The sequence below is a fragment of the Hemicordylus capensis genome, chromosome 1, assembly GCF_027244095.1.
Source record: "Hemicordylus capensis ecotype Gifberg chromosome 1, rHemCap1.1.pri, whole genome shotgun sequence".
Lineage (NCBI taxonomy): Eukaryota > Metazoa > Chordata > Lepidosauria > Squamata > Cordylidae > Hemicordylus > Hemicordylus capensis.
The window spans coordinates 455,313,815-455,333,821 of record NC_069657.1 but is presented as its reverse complement, the minus strand read 5'-3'; the positions used below and the strand labels follow the sequence as shown (position 1 = coordinate 455,333,821).

Below are 20,007 nucleotides of genomic sequence, written 5' to 3'. Positions count from 1 at the left end.
ACGGCTTGACTTACGGAACTGAGGGATTCCAGGCAGAGCCAGGTTCAGGCGACCTTTCCAGATTCCATCCCCGTGCGACGGGCATAATCTATCAACGAGCAGCGTTTTAAGGGTGTGCTCTGCATACGCCGCATCCTCATTTCTGGAGAAGTTGAGCAAACTGGCAGCACATTCAGGGAAGCAGCTCCGCCTACCTGGGCCATGTGGCTTGCCAGCAGCCGGAGCACTGCCGATGCTGCTGCCGCTGCTGCTGCCGCTGGTGCTGGCGCTGCTCCCACAGACTTGCCCCGCTCACAGCGACTAGCTCCTAACCCTCCCCCCCCCCAAGACTCCCACCCTGCCAGGCTTAGAAATGGCATTTCAGGAAGAGAAGGGGTGCTTATATACCACTTTTCAACCAAATGAATACATCAAGATAAAAATCCCAGAGTGCAGAAAAATGAAAAACAAGCAAACAAAGGGATAAATAAATAAGATGCCTTCCCTGCTCCAAAAGGAGGCACCCTTTAAAAAGAACATAGGAACATAGGAAACTGCCATCTACTGAGTCAGACCATTGGTCTATCTAGCTCAGTATTGTCTTCACAGACTGGCAGCGGCTTCTCCAAGGTTGCAGACAGGAGTCTCTCTCAGCCCTATCTTGGAGATGCTGCCAGGGAGGGAACTCGGAACCTTCTGCTCTTCCCAAAGCAGCTCCATCCCCTGAGGGGAATATCTCACAGCGCTCACACGTCTAGTCTCCCTTTCACATGCAACCAGGGCAGACCCTGCTTTGCTATGGGGACAAGTCACGCTTGCTCCCACAAGACCAGCTCTCCTGGAGAGAGAAATAGGAGGGAGACCCCGGGAGAGATGCTGTGCTGGGGCTGGAGGTGGCCAGTTGCTCTCCTCCTGCCCAACAGAAGCGAGAGTTGGTTGCCACTTCAAAGGGTGAAATATTGGTCATGCTTATTGCATTTTAAATGCTGGGGAAATGCCACGGAGGGGCAACAGAGGTGCTGTCTTGGAAGGAACACATCTGGGCAACAGAAGCTTTCACACAAGCAGCAGCATAGCACTTGCGTGAGGCAAAGTCTGGGGGAGGCGATTGGCACCAAGATGGTCACATTCCAGTGGTTTTCCGAGGGTCCCAGTCCTCCAGCTCCTTGACCAGGAATAACTCCTATCCCTCACTGCACCAACAAGCATTTTCTTCCTTATTTAAATGACTGAGAGGGAGCACAAGCCTGGGAAGTTCTCCTGCCTTGCATGCAGAAGGTCTCCTCCGATTCGCTCCCTGCTGGCAGCATCTCCTGCCCGAAACCTTGGAGAGCTGCTGCCAGTCAGTGCAGAGACACGGTGAAAGGCAGCGCCTCACCCCGGTGCGGCGATCAACGCGCCTAGGCTCTTGCCCAGCGGAGCTCCCATTCGTTACAAACGGGCTTCCCAGGGACCGTGCCGGGGAAAGTTTGCTCCCTCCACGTGCGGCTGCGGAGGAGCTCGACTCTGCCCCGCTGCGAGGGCGATCCGAGTAAAGTGGCCCCTTTAGCGGGAGAGGAGGCGCGCAACGGGCCCCCTGCTCCCGCAGCAGCAGCCGCCAGGCGTGTCCCTCCCGCGCCGGGGCGGTGGTGGCTGCCTGGGGTCTCCCTCCTCGCGCATCGCCCTCGGGGCAGGGCAGGGGAGGAGCGGGCGGCTGGTCCAGGCTTCTCGGTGAGGAAGCCGCCTGGGGCACTTTGGCGGGGAAGCGGCATCCAAATCTCCCCGGGGGCGGCGGCGGCGGCGGCTGCAGCTTCCCGGTGGCGCCCCGCCCGCCCGCCCGCCGGCCGGAGTCACAAACTTGAGCGCGCGCGTCTGCTCTTCTTCTCGATCAGCCCACGCGGAGCTGCAAGGGCCAGAAAGAAGAGGCGTGCGGGCACTGACCTGTCCTGGAGCCGTTGGTGGCAGGGAGTTCCGCGGGCGTGGGGCCGGCCAGGAGCGCGCACGCCCTCCGAGGCAAAGCTGCCAGCCCGGAAGGCAGCCGCCGCGAGCTCTGCACTCCTTCCCCGGCGGCGGCTGCTCTGTCTTGCTGCTGGCTGCCGGCCGCGGGCTGGGCTGGAGTTGCCAAGTGAGCAGCAGCGGCCGGGCGCCTCTGTCCGTCCCTTCCGCGCGGAAAGCGAAGGGCTCCACCAAGCAGCAGCAGCAGCAGCGCGGCAACTTGCGCGAGAGGAGGAGGCGGAGCAGCAGCAGCAGCCCGCGAGGCTCCGGGGGGGAGGGAGGGGAGGAGGCAGCTCAGCCTGGCCACGAGCAAGGAGCCGCGGGGGGGGGGGGGCTGCAGGGAGCTGCTGCCAGGCGCCTTGGGTAGCCTGGGCTGCGCCGCTGCCGAGCAGACGCTTCCTTCCTCGGGCCCCCCCCAACAGAAGGAGCCTCTCTCGCAGGGCAGGGGGGTGGCCGCCCGCGGCGCTCCCCCCATGCCCAGGTCGCGGGGCGCCCGGGGGGGCTGGCCGTGGGCTGCGCTCCCGCCCCAGAAGCACGTCATCTCGCAGACCTCTTGGCGCCTGCCGCGCGGGGGCCAAAGCAGCCGCCCCTCCCCGCCCAAGGGGGAAGGAGCAGGCAGGCAGCGCTGGAAGACGTCGCTTTCCACTACAAACTGCCCCCCTTGTGAGGGGCGCGGCGGGGGGGGCGCAGGAGCGCAGCCTGAGAGGAGGGGGCCTTCCTGGAGCGGGGTCTGGAAGGGAGCCCGGGTGGCCCTCCTATGGGGCGGCTGCTGCTGCTGTGTGGGGCGGCTTGGTCGGGCGGGGGAAGAGACGCCCAGGGCCGTGACTGGCTGGCCGGCCTCGCAGGCTTCCTTGGAGGATGCATTCACCGGCTGTCAGGAATCCGGCCCCTTGAAAAGCGCTCTCCGTGGGCAGAGATCAGCAGGAGGCCGGCGGGCGGGCGGGGTGGCCCAAGCGAGCTCCGAGGCGGGCCGGGGCATCCCTGCCTTGGCCCTGCAGGCTGCGGGGGAACCAGGGTGGCCGTCCGTCGTGGCCAGCTTCTTCCTCCCGGCTTCCCAGGCCTGCAGGCCAGCGGCAACCCCAGCACAAAGTCGGCAGGCCTACTTGCCGCTCTGCCTCTGCTTTCGGTTCACTTTTTAAAAATATCAACATTTAAAAGGGCCACACATCCGTTTATGCACCCCTCCCTCCCTCCCTCCCTTGGTCACCTCAAAAGCCAGCGTGGTGTCGTGGTTAGAGGGCTGGACTAGGACCGGGGAGACCCGAGTTCAACTCCCCATTCAGCCATGAGACTAGCTGGGTGACTCTGGGCCAGTCACTTCTCTCTCAGCCTAGCCTACTTCACAGGGTTGTTGTGAGAGAGAAACTCAAGTGTGTAGCACACCGCTCTGGGCTCCTGGGAGGAAGAGCGGGAGAGAAATGTAATAATAATAATAATAATAAATAAACAAACACAACAAAACAAATGCAGGGACTTTGAGAAAGTGCAAAACTGCTCCGGGGAGGAGGACCTGTGAGGGGAGGTTCCTCCTTGGGGATGTCAGGTGAGGCAGCCAGTCAGAGTGCCGTGATGATGCCCTGCTGACTTCCGCTTCAGACGTGCAAATGGTGCCCTCTCTGCCCCTTCCCTTTCCTGCCTGCCAGCCCCCCAAGATCTGCCTTGGAGAGGAACAGGGGTGCTTGGACTCGCTCTTATGGCCACTCCCCAGAAGCGCACAGGCTCTTTTGTCATGCCCCTTTTCAAGGAAGCGCAGCACCCAGCTAGCTAGCGGTCCTTCTATCCCATGGGAATGCTATTCCTCCTCCTTCCATGTACAGAAGGCTGCTTTCTTATCTTTATGGCGCTCGTGCTCCTAGCAGGATGAGTGGTGGTGGTGGTGGTGGGGTATATGTGTGTGTGTGTATGTATACACATGCAACAATGGTACAGTCAGTGGTTTTGGAGCAATGGGCTCTTTATAGCACAAGGTCAAAAGACAGGCTCCTGCCCCAAGGAATTCACAATCTGCTGTGGAGGGATGGGAGAGGCCAGGTAACAAGGGATGCAGCAGGGAACTGGAAACTAGGTCCATCATCTGCTTACTTTTTTATTGTGGCTGGGGGTGACAACTGAGGGTTTACAGCAAAAGCTTAGTGGGGGGAGGAAGGGGAGCTTTGAACACCCGGAGGGGGAGGGAGGGGGGCATCAAGGTGTTCTAGGAGGAAAGCTCCAGCCAGGTATAAAGAAGAGCAGGGACAAGGAAAAATATCAACCCGCGAGATTAGTTTAAATCAGCATTCAAGGAGCTGGGAACTTTTTGTCCAAACTTTTCCGTACTGCTGCTGCTGCCCTGGATCAGCTAGAGAACAATTTTAATTTGCAAAGGGCTTTGAATTATCATGTGCAGCCTCAAAACACCCCTGCAAGGCGGACCACCCTTTTGTTCCATTTTACAGGTGAACTGAGGTTGACACATGGCTGTGTATTATCAAGCCCAAGGCAGAGGTGAATTTAATCCCCAGTTTGCCCCATCCAGTCCTAATTCTTTTGCCCCGTTTTTCCATGCAAGAAGAGTTCCTGACAGATCATACACACCGGGTCATGGATGGTCAGCACTTCACTTTATTGCATTAGGATTCCAGCACCAGGTTAAGAGATTTAGACCAACGGGTGAGGGACAAAAGGCACAGGGCGCTGGATACCCCCCTGTTTTAAAGGCTGTTCTGACTACTGCAAACAGAAAGAAATTTAGAAGAAGCCAGCCCAGCAAGAAAATGTGGCCACTAGGGGGCACCGGAGCCAACCAAACATCCCCTTCAGGGCTGCGAGAGTGCAGACGTCCCCTGATGTTCTGAAGCTGGGTGTTATTGATTCATCTTTATCATTCTGCAGGAGCACAAAGAGAGGCTGTACGATGAATTGGAAAGGAAAGATGATACACGGAGTCCTCAGGGAATTAATTAGGGGGAGCAAACCCACAACCCCAAAATTGATTTTTCAGAAGTGTGAAAAGGGGGTTGGTTTTTCTGTGCGGGATTGAAAGGGATAGGCGAGGGATTCCAAAGGGGCTTTGAAACACACATGCAGCTCTTTCAGCTGACCTCAGCTCTTTCCCTCCTGCCTTCTCCCCCCCCCCCGCAGGCAGGGGCGTAGCTGGGGGAGGGGGGCTATGTGGAGTGAGGGAGATAATGAAGAAAAAACCCCAGCTGGGGGGCCTTCAGGAGCTGGGGGCTCATGTTCTTTGAACCCAGCCACTCAATTATAGCTACATCCTTTCCCCCAGGGACAGAAAACAGTTCCAGAGGCAGGCCTTTGTGCATATGTGGGGCTGCTCCATCCTCCCCAGCGAGTGAGTCATGGTGCAAAATGAGTTTGGGGGTTCACAAAGGTCACACAGGTGGGCTCCATGCCCCTGGTCCTCTTGCCTGGCCTAAATTCTGGTGCTTCTAAGGCCTCACAATAACAGCCCTGATCCAGCCCTGGTTGGGCAGTGGGTTGATCATGAGACCACCACCCGCCCCCCCCTTCAGCTGTTGCTCTTCCCACATTCACTGAACATGGCGGGGAGCGTTGACACTTCCCAAAGCCCTCCGTTCACCCTCCTTCTAAGCTGCCGTGAGTCTGGCCTGGGACCGAATATCAGGTGAAATTCTGCAATACGCAAAAACGAAAGAGCGAGAGAGCGCTTTGGAAATAAACAAGGCTTCTTTGCACGATAAATTGCTACCGCGACACAAGCAAATGGCAGGCCTGGAAATGCTCGTGATGGCTGTGCAGCTGCGTCCATCATGCTGAGATCTTTGGCATGCCTTCCCCACAGAATGCCCTCCTGCCTACGAAGGCTGCAGAGCACTCCCATACACGAAGGAAGCCGCCTTCCCCAAGGGCTGGGTCAGCATCACCCGGAGGCGTTCGGATACTTGGTCCAGCTGTTCAGCAAGGCTGCCGGTGCGCTGAAGCATGCGCTCCATGCTCCGCATGTGTTCCTTTAACCTACGCAGGACAGAGGGGAGAAGCGTTAGGGGGCCTTTAGAAAAGGGCAAAAGACAGCAGCAGACACTGGCTGTCAGAATGAAAGTTCTAAAACAGTCTGTTAATACGCACTGAATTATAAACGTTTGTCTCTGAATATGGTTTTGTTTCCAACATCCCCAATTATAGATGTGGTCAAAATAGTGGGAAGAAGAGTTGGAATCTGAAGGAGTGGACGGGAGAGTTTAAATGACTGAATATGAAGAGTGAATCCTTGTCCAGATTTTCAATATATCATAAGAACAGCCCAGCTGGATCAGGCCCAAGGAAGCCCATCTAGTCCAGCATCCTGTTTCGCAGAGTGGCCCACCAGATGCTGCTGGAAGCCACAGACAGGAGGTGAGGGCGTGCCCTCTCTCCTGCCATTACTCCCCTGCAACTGCTACTCAGAGGCATCCTGCCTTTGAGGCTGGAGGTGGCCCACAGCCCTCCGACTAGTAGCCATTGATGGAGCTCTCCTCCATGAAGTTATCCAAACCCCTCTTAAAGCCATCCAGGTTGTTGGCTGTCACCACATCCTGTGGCAGAGAGTTCCACAAGTGGATCACGCGTTGTGTGAAAAAGTACTTCCGTTTGTTGGTCCTAGACCTCCTAGCAATCAATTTCATGGAGTGACCCCTGATTCTAGTGTTGTGTGAGAGGGAAAAGAATTTCTCTCTCTCCACTTTCTCCATACCATGCATGGTTTTATAGACCTCTATCATGTATCCCCGCAGACGTCTTTTTTCTAAACTAAAAAGCCCCAGTTGTTGTAGTCTTGCCTCCTAAGGAAGGTGCTCTACGCCCCTGATCATCTTGGTTGCCCTCTTCTGTACCTTCTCCAGTTCAACAATGTCCCTTTTAAGATGTGGTGACCAGAATTGTATGCAGTACTCCAAGTGTGGCTGCACCACTGTTTTTCTATGATGGCATTATAATATAAGCCGTTTTATTTTCAATCCCCTTCCTAAAGATCCCTAGCATGGAACTGGCCTTTTTTACAGCTGCCGCACATAAAGTCAACACTTTCAACTAGCTGTCCACCACGACCCCAAGATCCCTCTCCTGGTCCGTCACTGACAGCTCGGATCCCATCAGCATATACTTGAAGTTGGGGTTTTTCGTCCCAATGTGCATCACTTTACACTTGCTAACATTGAACCCCATTTGCCATTTTGTCGCCCACTCCCCCAGTTTGGAGAGATCCTTTTGGAGCTGCTCACAATCCGTTTTGGATTTCACTACTCGGAAGAGTTTGGTATCATCTGCAAATTTGGCCACATCGCTGCTTACCCCTGCTTCTAGATCATTTATGAATCAATTAAAAAGCACCAGTCCCAGTACAGATCCCTGGGGGACCCCACTTCTTACTTCCCTCCATTGTGAAAACTCTCCATTTATACCTACGCTCTGTTTCCTGTCTTTCAACCAGTTAGCAAGCCACACATGTACTTGTCCCCTTATCCCATGACCGCTAAGTTTCCTCAGGAGTCTTTGCTGAGGAACTTTGTCAAAAGCTTTTTGGAAGTCCAGGTAGACTATGTCAACTGGATCACCTTGATCCACACACTCGTTGACACTCTCAAAGAAGTCCAAAAGGTTGGTGAGGCAAGATTTACCTTTGCGGAAGCCATGCTGGCTCACTCCTAGCAGGGCCTGTTCTTCTATGTGCTTTACAATTTTATCCTTGAGGATGCTTTCCATCAATTTGCCTGGAACGGACGTTAGGCTAACCGGCCTGTAATTTCCCAGATCGCCCCTGGATCCCTTTTGGAAAATCGGTGTTACATTTGCAACTTTCCAGTCCTCTGGTACAGAGCCCGATTGCAGGGATAAGTTAAATATTTTAGCAAGGAGGTTGGCAATTTCACATTTGAGTTCTTTGAGGACTCTTGGATGGATGCCATCCGGCCCTGGTGATTTGTTAGGTTTCAGTTTTTAGAACATCATCCCTTGTCACTTCTATCTGACTCAGCTCTTTAGCCTCCATCCCTAAAAAGCCTGGTTCAGGAACAGGTATATGCTCAGTATCCTCTGCCTTGAAGACAGACGCAAAGAACTCATTCAGCTTCTCTGCAACCTCCATATCCTCCTTAATAATCTCTTCCACTCCCTCATTGTCTAATGGTCCAACTGCCTCCCTGGCAGGTTTCCTGCTTCTGATGTACTTAAAGAAGTTTTTGTTATTCCTCTTGATACTTTTGGCTAAATGTTCCTCAAACTCTCTTTTTGCCTCCCTTATTGTCACCTTGCATTTCTTTTGCCAGAGTTTGTGTTCCTTTCTGTTCTCTTCATTTGAGGACAGGCCTTCCAATTTCAGAAGGAAGTCTTCTTCCCTTTTATGGCTTCCTTGATGGTACCCGTTAGCCATGCTGGCATCTTCCTGCACTTAGTGGTACATTTCCTCCTTTTGGGTATACAGTCTAACTGGGCTTCTAGTATTGTGGTTTTGAGTAAATGCCATGCACTCTGGAGCGAAGTGACTTTCCTGATTTTCCCTTTCAGCTTTCTTTTCACCATACTCCTCATTTTGGAGAAGTTTCCTCTTCTGAAATTCAAAATGTCTGTGTTAGACTTCCTTGGTGATTCTCTCCCTGCATGTATGCTGAATTTGATGGCACTGTGGTCACTGTTCCCTAAAGGGTGGATGACACTGACATCCCACACCAGATCCTGGGTGTCACTCAGAATTAGATCCAAGGTCGCCTTCTCTCTGGTTGGTTCCATGACCAACTGTTCTAGGGCACCATCATTTAGCGTATCTAGAAATTTGACCTCTTTGTCCTGACCTGACTGTGAACTTACCCAGTCTATGTGTGGGTAATTGAAGTCACCCATTATTACATCCCTGCTTCTCCTTGACGCATCCCTGATTTCCTCCTGCAACTCCCAAGTCACCGTCGGCATTATGATCCGGAGGGCGATAGCACGTCCCCAGTAGCACATTCCCTTTCCGGCCTTGTATGGTCACCCACAGGGTTTCTGTGGAGGACTCCAGTCCACCCAGGTTTTCTAGCTTGTTAGATTCTATCCCTTCTTTAACATACAGTGCTACCCCTCCTCCAAGGCGCCTCCTCCCTGTCCTTTCTTTAGAGTTTATCATCAGGGAGCTCTCCCCACAGCAGGCTTTACTGCAGGTTTTCTGCAAGGCTTTACAGCAAACTCAAAGTTATCACCAAAACCTGATGCAAAAAGTGGATCTTTAAACCCCTGGACATAAATCTATCAACCTTGCACATCTAGACGGAGCAATATTTGCCCACTCCTCCATACAGAAGATAGCAGTCCACCAACACCTACCATCCAATGTGACCGAACTTGAACAGTTCTGTATGGAGGAGTGGGCAAATATTGCTCCGTCTAGATGTGCAAGGTTGATAGAGAAGTATCCCAACAGACTCAAGGCTGTTATTAAAGCAAAAGGTGGTTCAACAAAATATTGACATTGGGGGGGTGATCCTTTTTCAATCTCAGTAATTCTTGTTTTTTATTTCTGACACTTTTTCTGGACTGTAATTGTGATGTTTTTCAGTTGGATGTTATAGGTTGCATTGGATAAGTACAGCTGGTGAAGGGAATTTTCTTTGTGTTTTCATTTCAGGATGTAAGGGAACCAGAATTTAAGGTCTATCAAAGGGGGTGATTCTTTCCTATACCCACTGTACGTGTTGTGAGGATTGAAAATGGTACATTAAGCCTGCAGTGCTGTGGCCAGGATCAGCTGAGTGGGATTTTTGCTGATTCTCAGGCCTTCTCCTGGGAAAATCACATTGCTCCGGTCCAATTTCACTGCTGAGCAGGAATTTGGCTGGTGTAACCCAGCCACGAACTGTGTGCAAGAGAGAGAGAGAGAGGGTTGCCACGTCCGAGGGGAGAGGGAGAGAGAAGACTACTGCTCCTCCTCCTTTGCCCATTGATCCATGGTCTCCTGCACCCCATGGCTTCGGAAAACCCCTGTACCATTCCCTACTTAATAATTCTAGAACTTGGGTTCAGAACTGAGTGGCATTCAGTTCAACAGACAAAACCTCTGTCCTTCCCACCACATATGGAACCTGCTCTATTGTAACTACGCCCAAGTAGTGGAAACAAATGCATCTTCTTCTCTTGTTTACTTTCCCCTCTGTCTCCCCCCTGCCCCATTACTCTGCCATCTTCTCTTTCTCAATTTTTTAGATTGTAAGCTCCTCAGGGCAGGGGCCTGTCCTCTTGCAGTTTGCAAATAATGTAAGCCAGTGTACAAATAAATCCCTCCTCAATATGCATCCTCAGAAGCACAATTCCTGCTTCCCTGTGCATCATCCAACCTTCTGCAGATTCTTCATAAGTTCCCATTTCTCATCGATTTCAGTAAATCCAAGACTAGGTTTCTTCCCAGTTTTTTGATGTTAGAAACTGGGTTAATCTTAAATTCAGAGTCCTCTTCCATTTGGGTAAATAAGGATATAACCTGTATTTTTAAGGGGATTGTCTTAAATTCAGAGTCATCTTGTATCTGGGTATATACTGGTATTATTTATTTCTATTAATTATTATTATTTATTTATTTTATTGATTATTATTATTATTTATTTTTATTAATCATTATTTATTTATTATTAATTATTATTATTTATTTTTATTAATTATTATTCTTCATTAATTATTATTAAGTATTAATTATCATCATAATCATTAATGGGAGCACCTAACGTTCCCCTTCTACACTGAATTCCACAAACCGCATTCCCACACGAAGACACCTACTTCTTTTTCTCGTCCACCACATGTGGATGGTCCTCCTCTTGGATGTGGTCCTCCAACTCCCTCAAGAACTTCCCGAGGGTCTCCTGGAACTCCACGTTTGCCTCCCTGACACCCGGGAGCACCTCAGAAATGATGTCCTGGTACCTGGCCTTGCCATCCTCCAGAGCTGCAGCATCCTGAAGGGTCTTGAGGATGTTCCCAATGTCCGCCAACGAGATCTTGAGATGGTCCAGCTCTTCCTGAGTGGCTGGTGGAGACGCCTGGGTACTGGGCGTGCAAAAGCTAACAGACCCAGGGATGTGAAATGAGAAGTCACAGAAGTTTGGGTTCAGGGATGGAGCTCCATTTTCATCTGGAGTTTGCTCCATATTGTGCAGCCGAAGCTCTGCAGCAGCATCTTCCACCATCTCCTTTCCCCTGGTTTGAGCCAAGTGGAAGGGCATGAAAACACACAGTCCTAGCATGAAACTCCAGGAACAGGGCTGCCTTCTTGCAAGCTAGAAGAAAGCAGATGCATGTTACTCTCAGAGCAATAGCTGTTCTAGAGCCTGTCTGGGCCAGACAAAGGTATGGGCAGTTTTAGAGGGCTTGTAGGCAGCTAGATCACCCAAATTCAGATCTGGGGGTGAGTGTTTTCCAATCCTGGCTCCCCCCTGACAACTGCTGGAGTGGGGCGGGGAGTGGGGGGTAAGCATAGGGACGCTTCTTAAATTCTCTTCCTCTGAATTTCCCCCCTGGAACTTGGAGTTCTTTATTGCTCCTCTTTCCGAAGCAGAACTAGAGCATTAAGAATTGTTCTGTTTTCTCTTGGCAAATATTGTACAGCATGCACAGTTAGACAACTCTCAGTTCCTTCCATTCTTTCAAGACTTTTCTCCCTCTAAACCTTTGATGCATCTTATGCTGGGCCTGTGAGGCCAATGCTTGCTCAGCATCCTTATGGGCATATACAAAGAGAACCAACTGAAATTATTTGGGCCAGTGTGGTTGGGGATGATGGGAGTTGTAGTCCAACAAGATCTGGGGCCCCAACCTTGGGAACAGTTGACTCGGGTTGAGTACCTATCATAAGAACAGCCCTGCTGGATCAGGCCCAAGACCCATCTAGTCCAGCATCCTGTTTCACATACTGGTCCACCAGATGCCTTCAAGAAGCTTACAGGGAAGGGGTCCAGCACACTGTTTCACACAATGGCCCACCAGGTGCCACCAGGAAACCCAGAGGCAAGAGGTGAAGGCATGCCCTCTTTTCCAACCCAAAAGCCCCAGATGCTGTAGCCTTGCCTCCTAAGGAAGGTGCTCCAGGCCCCTGATCATCTTGGTTGCCCTCTTCTGCACCTTTTCCAGTTCTACAATGTCCTTCTTAAGTTAAGGTGACAGAACTGAACACAGTACTCCAAATGTGGCCACACCATAGACTTGTACAAGAGCATTATAAAATTAGCAGTTTTCTTTTCAATCCCCTTCCTCGTGATCCCTAGCATGGAATTGGCCTTTTTCACAGCTGCCGCATACTAAGTCAACACTTTCAAAAAGCTGTCCCACCAGGGTCCCAAGATCTCTCTCCTGGTCAGTCACCGACAGCTCCAACCCCATCAATGTATATGTGAAGTTGGGTTTTTTTGCCCCAACATTAATCACTTTACACTTGCTTACATTGAACCACGTTTGCCATTTTGTCGTTGCCCACTCACCTACTTTGGAGAGGTCCTTTTGGAGCTCCCCACAATCTGTTGTGGATTTCACTACCCTAAATAGTTTAGTGTCATCTGCAAATTTGGTCACCACAACTTCTAGATCATTTATGAACAAGTTAAAGAGCACTGGTCCCAGTACTGATCCCTGGGGAACCCCACTTCCTACCTACCTCCATTGCGAAAACTGTCAATTTATTCCTGTGCTCTGTTTCCTGTCCTTCAACCAGTTACCAATCCACACATGACTTTCCCTTGCAGAAGCCATGCTGGTTCTCCTTCAGCAAGGCCTGTTCTTCTTTGTGTTTAACCATTTTGTCCCTAAGTATGCTTTCCATCAATTTGCCCGTCACAGACATGCAAAAAGTCCCAGCTTTAATACCCAGCATCTCCACTCCAAACATCTCAAGTAGCAATGTGGGAAAGTCCCTGAAAGTTGTCATCAGCCTTCACCTATGCCTAGCTGGCCTGTGCCTGACTCTTCCCTGTCACTTCAGCACGTGTCCAGGGCTGGACACAGACCCAAGCAGAAGAGCGTCTCTTCAAGCACCTGTTCTCTGCCTACAACAAGTGGTCCAAGCCAGTCTTCAACACCTCTGATGTCATCATCATTGTCTGGTTTGGCCTCGCCATTGCTCACTTGAGAGGTACGCTAATCATGATAGGTATGCTAATTGTGGTGGGTAAGCTAAACAGCACCACCTGGTCATTTGACTAGAACGCCCCACCCAACCCACTCCAGCTAAGCCAGGAGTTTTGAACCTTGGTTCCCCAGATGTTGCTGGACCACAACTCCCATCATCCTCAGCCACAATGGACAAAGGAATTTCCATGGGTTATCTTTGTACACAGTTGTCCCGTGCCAACCGTGAGGGTTCCGTTCCTGGAAACCCTTGCGGTTGGTGAATTCACGATTGACAAGGCATTGATATAAATGGAAAATGGGGTTAGGGGAATTGCGAGTACCGAGTGCCCTGACCCCCATAAATGACCCCCTGACCCTGTGACCCCAGAAATCAGCCCCCCCTCAATGTCTGAAATTTTTTTAAATGGCACCAACCGCGAATACTCAAGTCACGGCTGGCGAGGGAGAAGGCAGTTTGCCAGTTGCGGATATTCAAATCCATGATTGGCAAACCCGTGGTTGGTGAGGGTACACACATAAGGATACACATAAGCAATAATAACAACAACAACAACAATAACTGACAATAAAATTCAGCCATCCCAGGTCCTTGGGAAGGACTCGATGTCTGGATAAAACAAACCAGTCAATAACACCTGTCTGACTGTGTAAACAAGAAATAATAATAAAAAAGAACTTAATTTGTTAGCCATCCCAAACAAATTGTTCTCTAAGCAGTTCACAACACAGGATTAAAACATACAATAAAACCACACAACACTGTGGTTGTTCAAACCATAACAGACAAAAGGGGAGAAAAGAAAATATGAAATACATACAAAGCAGTTTTAAAACTCATTTTAAAGTTAGTTAATAATCAAATCAAATCAAATCTGAAAACCAGAATCCCTAAGGCCGGGGTGGACAAAAAGGTCTTCCCCAGGAGCCTCGACGGACAGGCCTCCCAGCTCGGAATGAGGCTCACACTACTAGCATTAGGGAAGCAGCCCCTCCCCTCTCTGCTCCGCGTTTTCTTTTGTGTAGGTTCACACGCAGCTCGGCTCCATGTTGTGCTTGTGGCCAATGACCACACCTCGCTTTCCCCCCAAGGGTTTCGTACTGTAATTAAAACACCCTCTGTGATCTGGCTCTCTCCAAGTCAACACACTCACACTCATTTCTGCTTCATTAGCCATCAGCCTTGGCTTTCTATACCTCCCCACCCCCACCCCCCAGTGGTGTACCGGGGGGAAATGGCGCCCAGGGCAAGCTCTGCCCCTGAAATTGCGCCCCCCACCCCCGCACATACCTGAGTGCGCCCCCCGCCCCGAGTGAGCGCGGCGGTGGTGGGCGGCAGCAGATCGTCGCTCAGTGCGGCGGTGGCGGGTGGCAGCGGATCGCCCAGTGCGGCAGTGGCGGGTGGCGGGCGGCAGCAGCGGATCGAGTGCAGCAGAGCAATGCCGAGGCCTGCCTTCTGGCTCGGCTTCGCTTCCCAACTGCGAGGCACGCCTGCGCAGTTCATTCTATGCGCAGTTCATTCTCCCGCCACCGCCCGCCGCCGCCGTGAGATCCGGGGGGGTCGGGGGGATGCCACTTTTTGGCGCCCCCCCATGTGACCCACCAGAGTGGCGCCCAGGGCACGTGCCCTGCCTGCCCCCCTATCGTTACAGCCCTGCCCCCCCAAGACCCCACCACAGACACACATCGTGGCACCCCGCTTCCAGCTGTCTGCTCCTCAGACTCTCACTTTGCATTCCTTCTTGTCTCCTCCTTGCATTTCCTTAGGCAGAGTTGATGTTCCTTTTTCTGTTCTCTTCACTGGGGCAGGACTTCAGATTTCTGAAGGAAGCCTTCTTCCCTTTTAGAGCTTGCAGTCTCACTGAGGAGATTCTACAGTAGCAAGGAAATGCTCCTTTTCTGCAAGGAAAGCCCTCTGCAGACTGCAAATTCTCTCCCCTCCCTCCAAAAACTTTCAAAGAGCAGAAAAGAGAGAAATCCACTGTTTGCCTCTGGGCAGCTTCCTACAGTTCTTGCATTTCATAGGTGTGACTTGCTCTTATGTTAATGTGAAGACTTATGTCAGCACCTGCTTCAATTTATCTCCAAAAACTCCAGGGTAAAACAGGTTCTTTAAAACTCGCACATAAATCAGAATGAAGTGAAATCCAGAAGAGAAAGCCCAATTTGTGGTTCCAAAGACATGATCGAACTGACCTCAGCAGGAATCCGGAAACTTCAGCAGGAATTCAATAAGAACAAACACCATCCCTTCCAGAGGAGATTTGGGAAGACAGCTGGTCTTGTGGTAGCAAGCATGACTTGTCCCCTTAGCTAAGCAGGGTCTGCCCTGGTTGCATATGAATGGGAGACCAGAAGTGTGATCACTGTAAGACATTCCCCTCAGGGGATGGAGCCGCCACTTGGGAAGAGCAGCAGAAGCTTTCAAGTTCCCTCCCTGGCTTCTGCAAGACAGGGCTGAGAGAGATTCCTGCCTGCAACCTTGCAGAAGCCGCTGCCAGTTTGTGTAGATAATACTGAGCTAGATGGACCAATGGTCTGACTCAGTATATGGCAGCTTCCTATGTTCCTATGGGATACAGCCCCTGTGTAAGAAAGCTCCCGAAGGCTTTGCAGACAGGACTTCTACCCCGAATCTCCTCCAGAAGATAGTGTGCATGTTCACACACCAGTCAAACCTACCCCAAAGTCCCTTCAAGATCCTTGGACCCACTCCACACACACAAATCAGGCTTTGTCTTGCAAATTCTAGCTTATCTCAAGGTATTTCTGGCTTTTAAAAATGGTATTTCTGGCTTTTAAAAATTGGCCAGGGGAAGGGTTGCTAACCCATGGGGTGCTGGGTTATGTTGTTTCTGTGGTGTTCTGAGTATAGATTCTCTGGTAGCATATGAGAGTGGATTCTTGTTTTTCACTGAAAATCTCATATACTACCAGAGAATCTACAATGAACACCTCAGAAACACAAAACCCAGTACCCCAAGGGCTTGTGGGTATGGAGGTGGTTGGCACCCTATGTGCACTACACAACCCCTCACTCTGGGAAACCCCAGTGCCCCCCAAGTGGAATTATGGGGCTGCTGAAACTTCCATTATTCCCTATGGGAGAAATCTTAAAAGACACGTAAACTTCAACAATTCACAAAAGATCAGCCCTTTGCCCAATGGAGAGGAGAACTGGTCTTGTGGTTGAGCATGACTTGTCTCCATAGCTAAGCAAGATCTGCCCTGGTTGCATATGAATGGGCGACTTGATGTGTGAGCACTGCAAGATATTCCCCTCAGGGGATGAAGCCGCTCTGGGAAGAGCAGAAGGTTTCAAGTTTCCTCCCTGGCTTCTCCAAGATAGGGCTGAGAGAGATTCCTGCCTGCAACCTTGGAGAAGCCGCTGCCAGTCTGTGAAGACAATACTGAGCTAGATAGACCAATGGTCTGACTCAATATATGGCAGTTTCCTATGTTCCTAATTCTTTTGAGATAATTCTGGAAGTTTCCTTGCCCCCTTTGGGCACTACCACCTACCACACTCCACTCTGGGTCATCCCTTTCCCTTTGATTTGAAGTGATACATTTGCTGGAATTCCCATTATTCCCTATGGGAAAATTCTTAAAGATGTGTAAACTTAAAAAATTCACAAAAAATCAGCCCTTTGCCTAATTCCTTTGAAATTTGGGTGGTAGCTTCCACCCATTGGACACTACCAGCACCACCCACTCTTTTTGCCCTGGTACCCTTTTTAAAAATCCAAATCGATTCGGATTTGGAAAATTCGGCTACAAAACAAAACAGGGCTATTCAGATTCAGAAAATTTGGGTACAAAACAAAATGGGGGTGTTTCGATTCGGATACAAATCGAAACAAGAAAATTCCAAAATGCACACCCCTAATGCAGATTAGAGCCCTACGTGGAAAGAAAAATTCTGGATGTCCAAGCTGGTTTCAGGAAAGGCCGAGGAACAGGAGACATTGCTGATGCACGCTGGATAATTGAGAAAGCCAAAGAATACCAGAAAGAAGTCAGTATTGACTGCAGAAAAGCCTTCAGTTGTGTCGACCATGTCAAGTTGTCGAATATCCTTAGGAAAATGGGCATCCCAGAACACCTCATTGTTCTCATGAGAGACCTATGCACAAGACAGGAAACCACAGTCCAGATGGAACATGGTGAAACAGACTGGTTCCAGATCAGCAAAGGAGTAAGACAAGGCTATATACTTTCTCCTTCTTTATTCCATTTATATCCTGAACATATACTGAGAGAAGCTGGATTGGAAGAAGGTGGACATGGTTTTAAAGTTGGAGGAAGAAACATCAATAACTTGCGCTACGCTGACGACACCACTCTGATAGCTGAGAATGCGGATGATCAGCAAGCTCTAGTAATGAAAGTCAAGGAGCACAGTGAAAAAATGGGGCTACGGCTAAATGTAAAGAAGACTAAACTAATGGCAACGGGTACAGCAACCAACCTTAGAATTGATAATGAAGACACTGAAGTGGTGGATAGCTTCTGCCTTTTAGGATCGACCATCAACAGTAAAGGATCCAGCAGTCAAGAAATACGCCTCAGACTAGCACTTGGTAGGGTTGCAATGAAGGCCTTGGAAAGGATATTTCGATGCCGTGACGTGTCTACACCTACAATATTTAGAATCGTCCGGACAATGGTTTCCCCCGTGACACTCTATGGATGTGAAAGCTGGACTTTGAAGAAGCAAGATAGAAAAAGCATTGACGCTTTTGAACTTTGGTTCTGGAGAAGACTTTTGAGGAGACCATGGACATCCAGGAAAACAAACAAATGGAGCATAGAACAAATCAATCCAGAATCTTCACTCGAGGCACAAATGATGAGGCTCAAACTATCATACTTTGGACACATGATGCGAAGACCTGGCTCCCTTGAGAAGTCCATAATGCTGGGGAAAGTGGAAGGAAAGAGAAGGAGAGGACGACCAGCAGCAAGGTGGATGGACTCGATGACGACAGCAATTAATGCACCACTGAGAGACCTGAAAGGCCAAGTTGAAGACAGATCATCCTGGAGAGAATCTATCTATGTGGTCGCTAAGAGTCAACACTGACTTGACGGCACTTAATCAATCAATCAGTGTGTGCACAGACAAGCTGACAGATTGATGCAATTTGTATTTATCTGACACTGGGGCTCTGGAGAAAGTTTGTATTTTATGTATTCACTTGGAAAGGAGAGTTCTGGTTCTTTAGCAATCAGCTCACACACACTAGTTAAATGCATCTAAATTACTAACCACAAGTAAGTACAATAATCCTGTACTTACAGCTTGTTGATTTTTTGTGGTCTTCACAGAGAGAAAAAAATTCTGGGGTACCCCAAGGCTTTAAGCCTTGTTGGGGTTGGGCTGGATGCACTTTCTGATCGGGTGGCCACACCTTTTGCTCCCCACCCCACCTTATAGTGGTCTTATCATGCTGAAACACTGACAGACACACCCCAACCACAAGGGAACTTGTATGCTAGAACTCAACACAAAAAACAACATTACAATTACAACACCAATGCAATTACAACACCAATGCAATTACAACATGCAATTACAACACCAATCCTTCTCTGGCACAGTTTTGCACCTGCTCTTAATCTTATTTCTTTGTTTCTTTCTTCCTCTATCCTCAATAGGACTTAGTCTTGGTTAGTAATGCATCCAAGTTCTTTCAGCCTGCCTGTGCACACATACACATACAGAAAACAGTATGATGTGTCCAATTTCTTGTCATCTGCCATGCAGAATATAAATTTATAAAATATGAACTTCAAAATACTCCCAGGTGGAACAGAATTGAAAAATTACCAATTGTCCCCGCATAACGAAAGAGCTTGTGATTTTAGTGTTTTAAGAAGCTGTCCTTGACAGAATGTCCAAAATTGTCCTATTTATACATCACACACACACACACACACACACACACACACACACACACACACACCATGTTTCAGGGGTGTGGGGTGGAATTTCAGAACATAAAACTCCAGGCTAGCTTTATCACAGAGACAAAGAAAATATGACCCAGCCTTAATCAGGGCAACTTTTTACGCAGTTGTCTTAAAAGGAGAAATCCATAGTCAGGGGTGTATCTAGGGTAGGGCAGGCAGGGCATGAGCCCCGGGTGCCACTTGAAGGGGGCGCACCTTTTAAAAAATAATTTTTTAAAATGGCCATCGAAAATAAAATGGCTGCCACACATGCTCAAATGGCCTCTGCGAGGCCCTAGGCCATTCCAGGCCTTGCAGAGGCAATTTGAGCATGTACAGCAGCCATTTTGTTTTCAGCAGCCATTATTAAAAATAAAATTATTTTTAAAAATGTCCACCGCACATGCTCAAATGGTTCCTGTGAGACCCTAGGCCTTGCTAGGCTTCGCAGAGGCCACTTGAGCATGCATGGCAGCCTCCAAAATGGCCATGACACCGATCTTTGCAGGCCCGAAAATCAGCCTGGGATGGGCTGCGGCGGTAAATTAAGAGGCCAGCGGGGGGAGGGAGAACCTTTGCAGATCCCCCCCCCCGCCTTTAGGAAGCCCCCCGAAGGGGCTACAGGTAAAAATATATTTTTTAAAATTAATATAAGTCACTGTAAACATATTCAGTTTGGCACTATGTACAGAGAATCAGGGCTTGTGAATACTGAGCTGAAGCTTATGAGCTAGGATTGTATTCATTTGCTCTTACTTTGCTTCTTGTGATAAGTGAGTTAAATATGGTGTCTTAATAATATGGCCATTAATGTTGAGTTTGTCTTTGAATCAGTGTGAAATAATTAATATTAAGGCCACTGGGAGTTTCTTGCTCTCTTTCTCTAATGTTAACTGTCTTTCTGAAATACTAGAATATATTCCAAGCAGTGACACATTTTACTCTGCATATCCTTTAATTATTTTCAGAGTATCTGGGGAAAGTCAAATTCTCCATTTATTTTTAAAACTTATGTAATAGTGATGC

General features: G+C 49.5%; 1 protein-coding gene across 2 annotated transcripts in view; it reads right to left on the bottom strand.

Annotated features, from left to right (window-relative positions):
• Positions 1 to 4,536: 4,536 nt before the first annotated feature.
• The window catches only part of LOC128340120 (uncharacterized), a 40,066-nt gene continuing 24,595 nt past the window's right edge, over positions 4,537 to 20,007 (bottom strand). Inside the window, exons 2-3 of one of the 2 annotated variants that reach the window (XM_053284900.1) lie at positions 10,690 to 11,186; positions 4,537 to 5,925 (exon numbers count right to left, since the gene is read on the bottom strand). In XM_053284900.1, coding sequence (XP_053140875.1) covers positions 5,766 to 5,925; positions 10,690 to 11,186 — 657 coding nt within the window. In that variant the 3' untranslated portion in view covers positions 4,537 to 5,765. The remainder of the gene's footprint in view (positions 5,926 to 10,689; positions 11,187 to 20,007) is intronic. The other variant, XM_053284901.1, reaches the window with a different exon arrangement.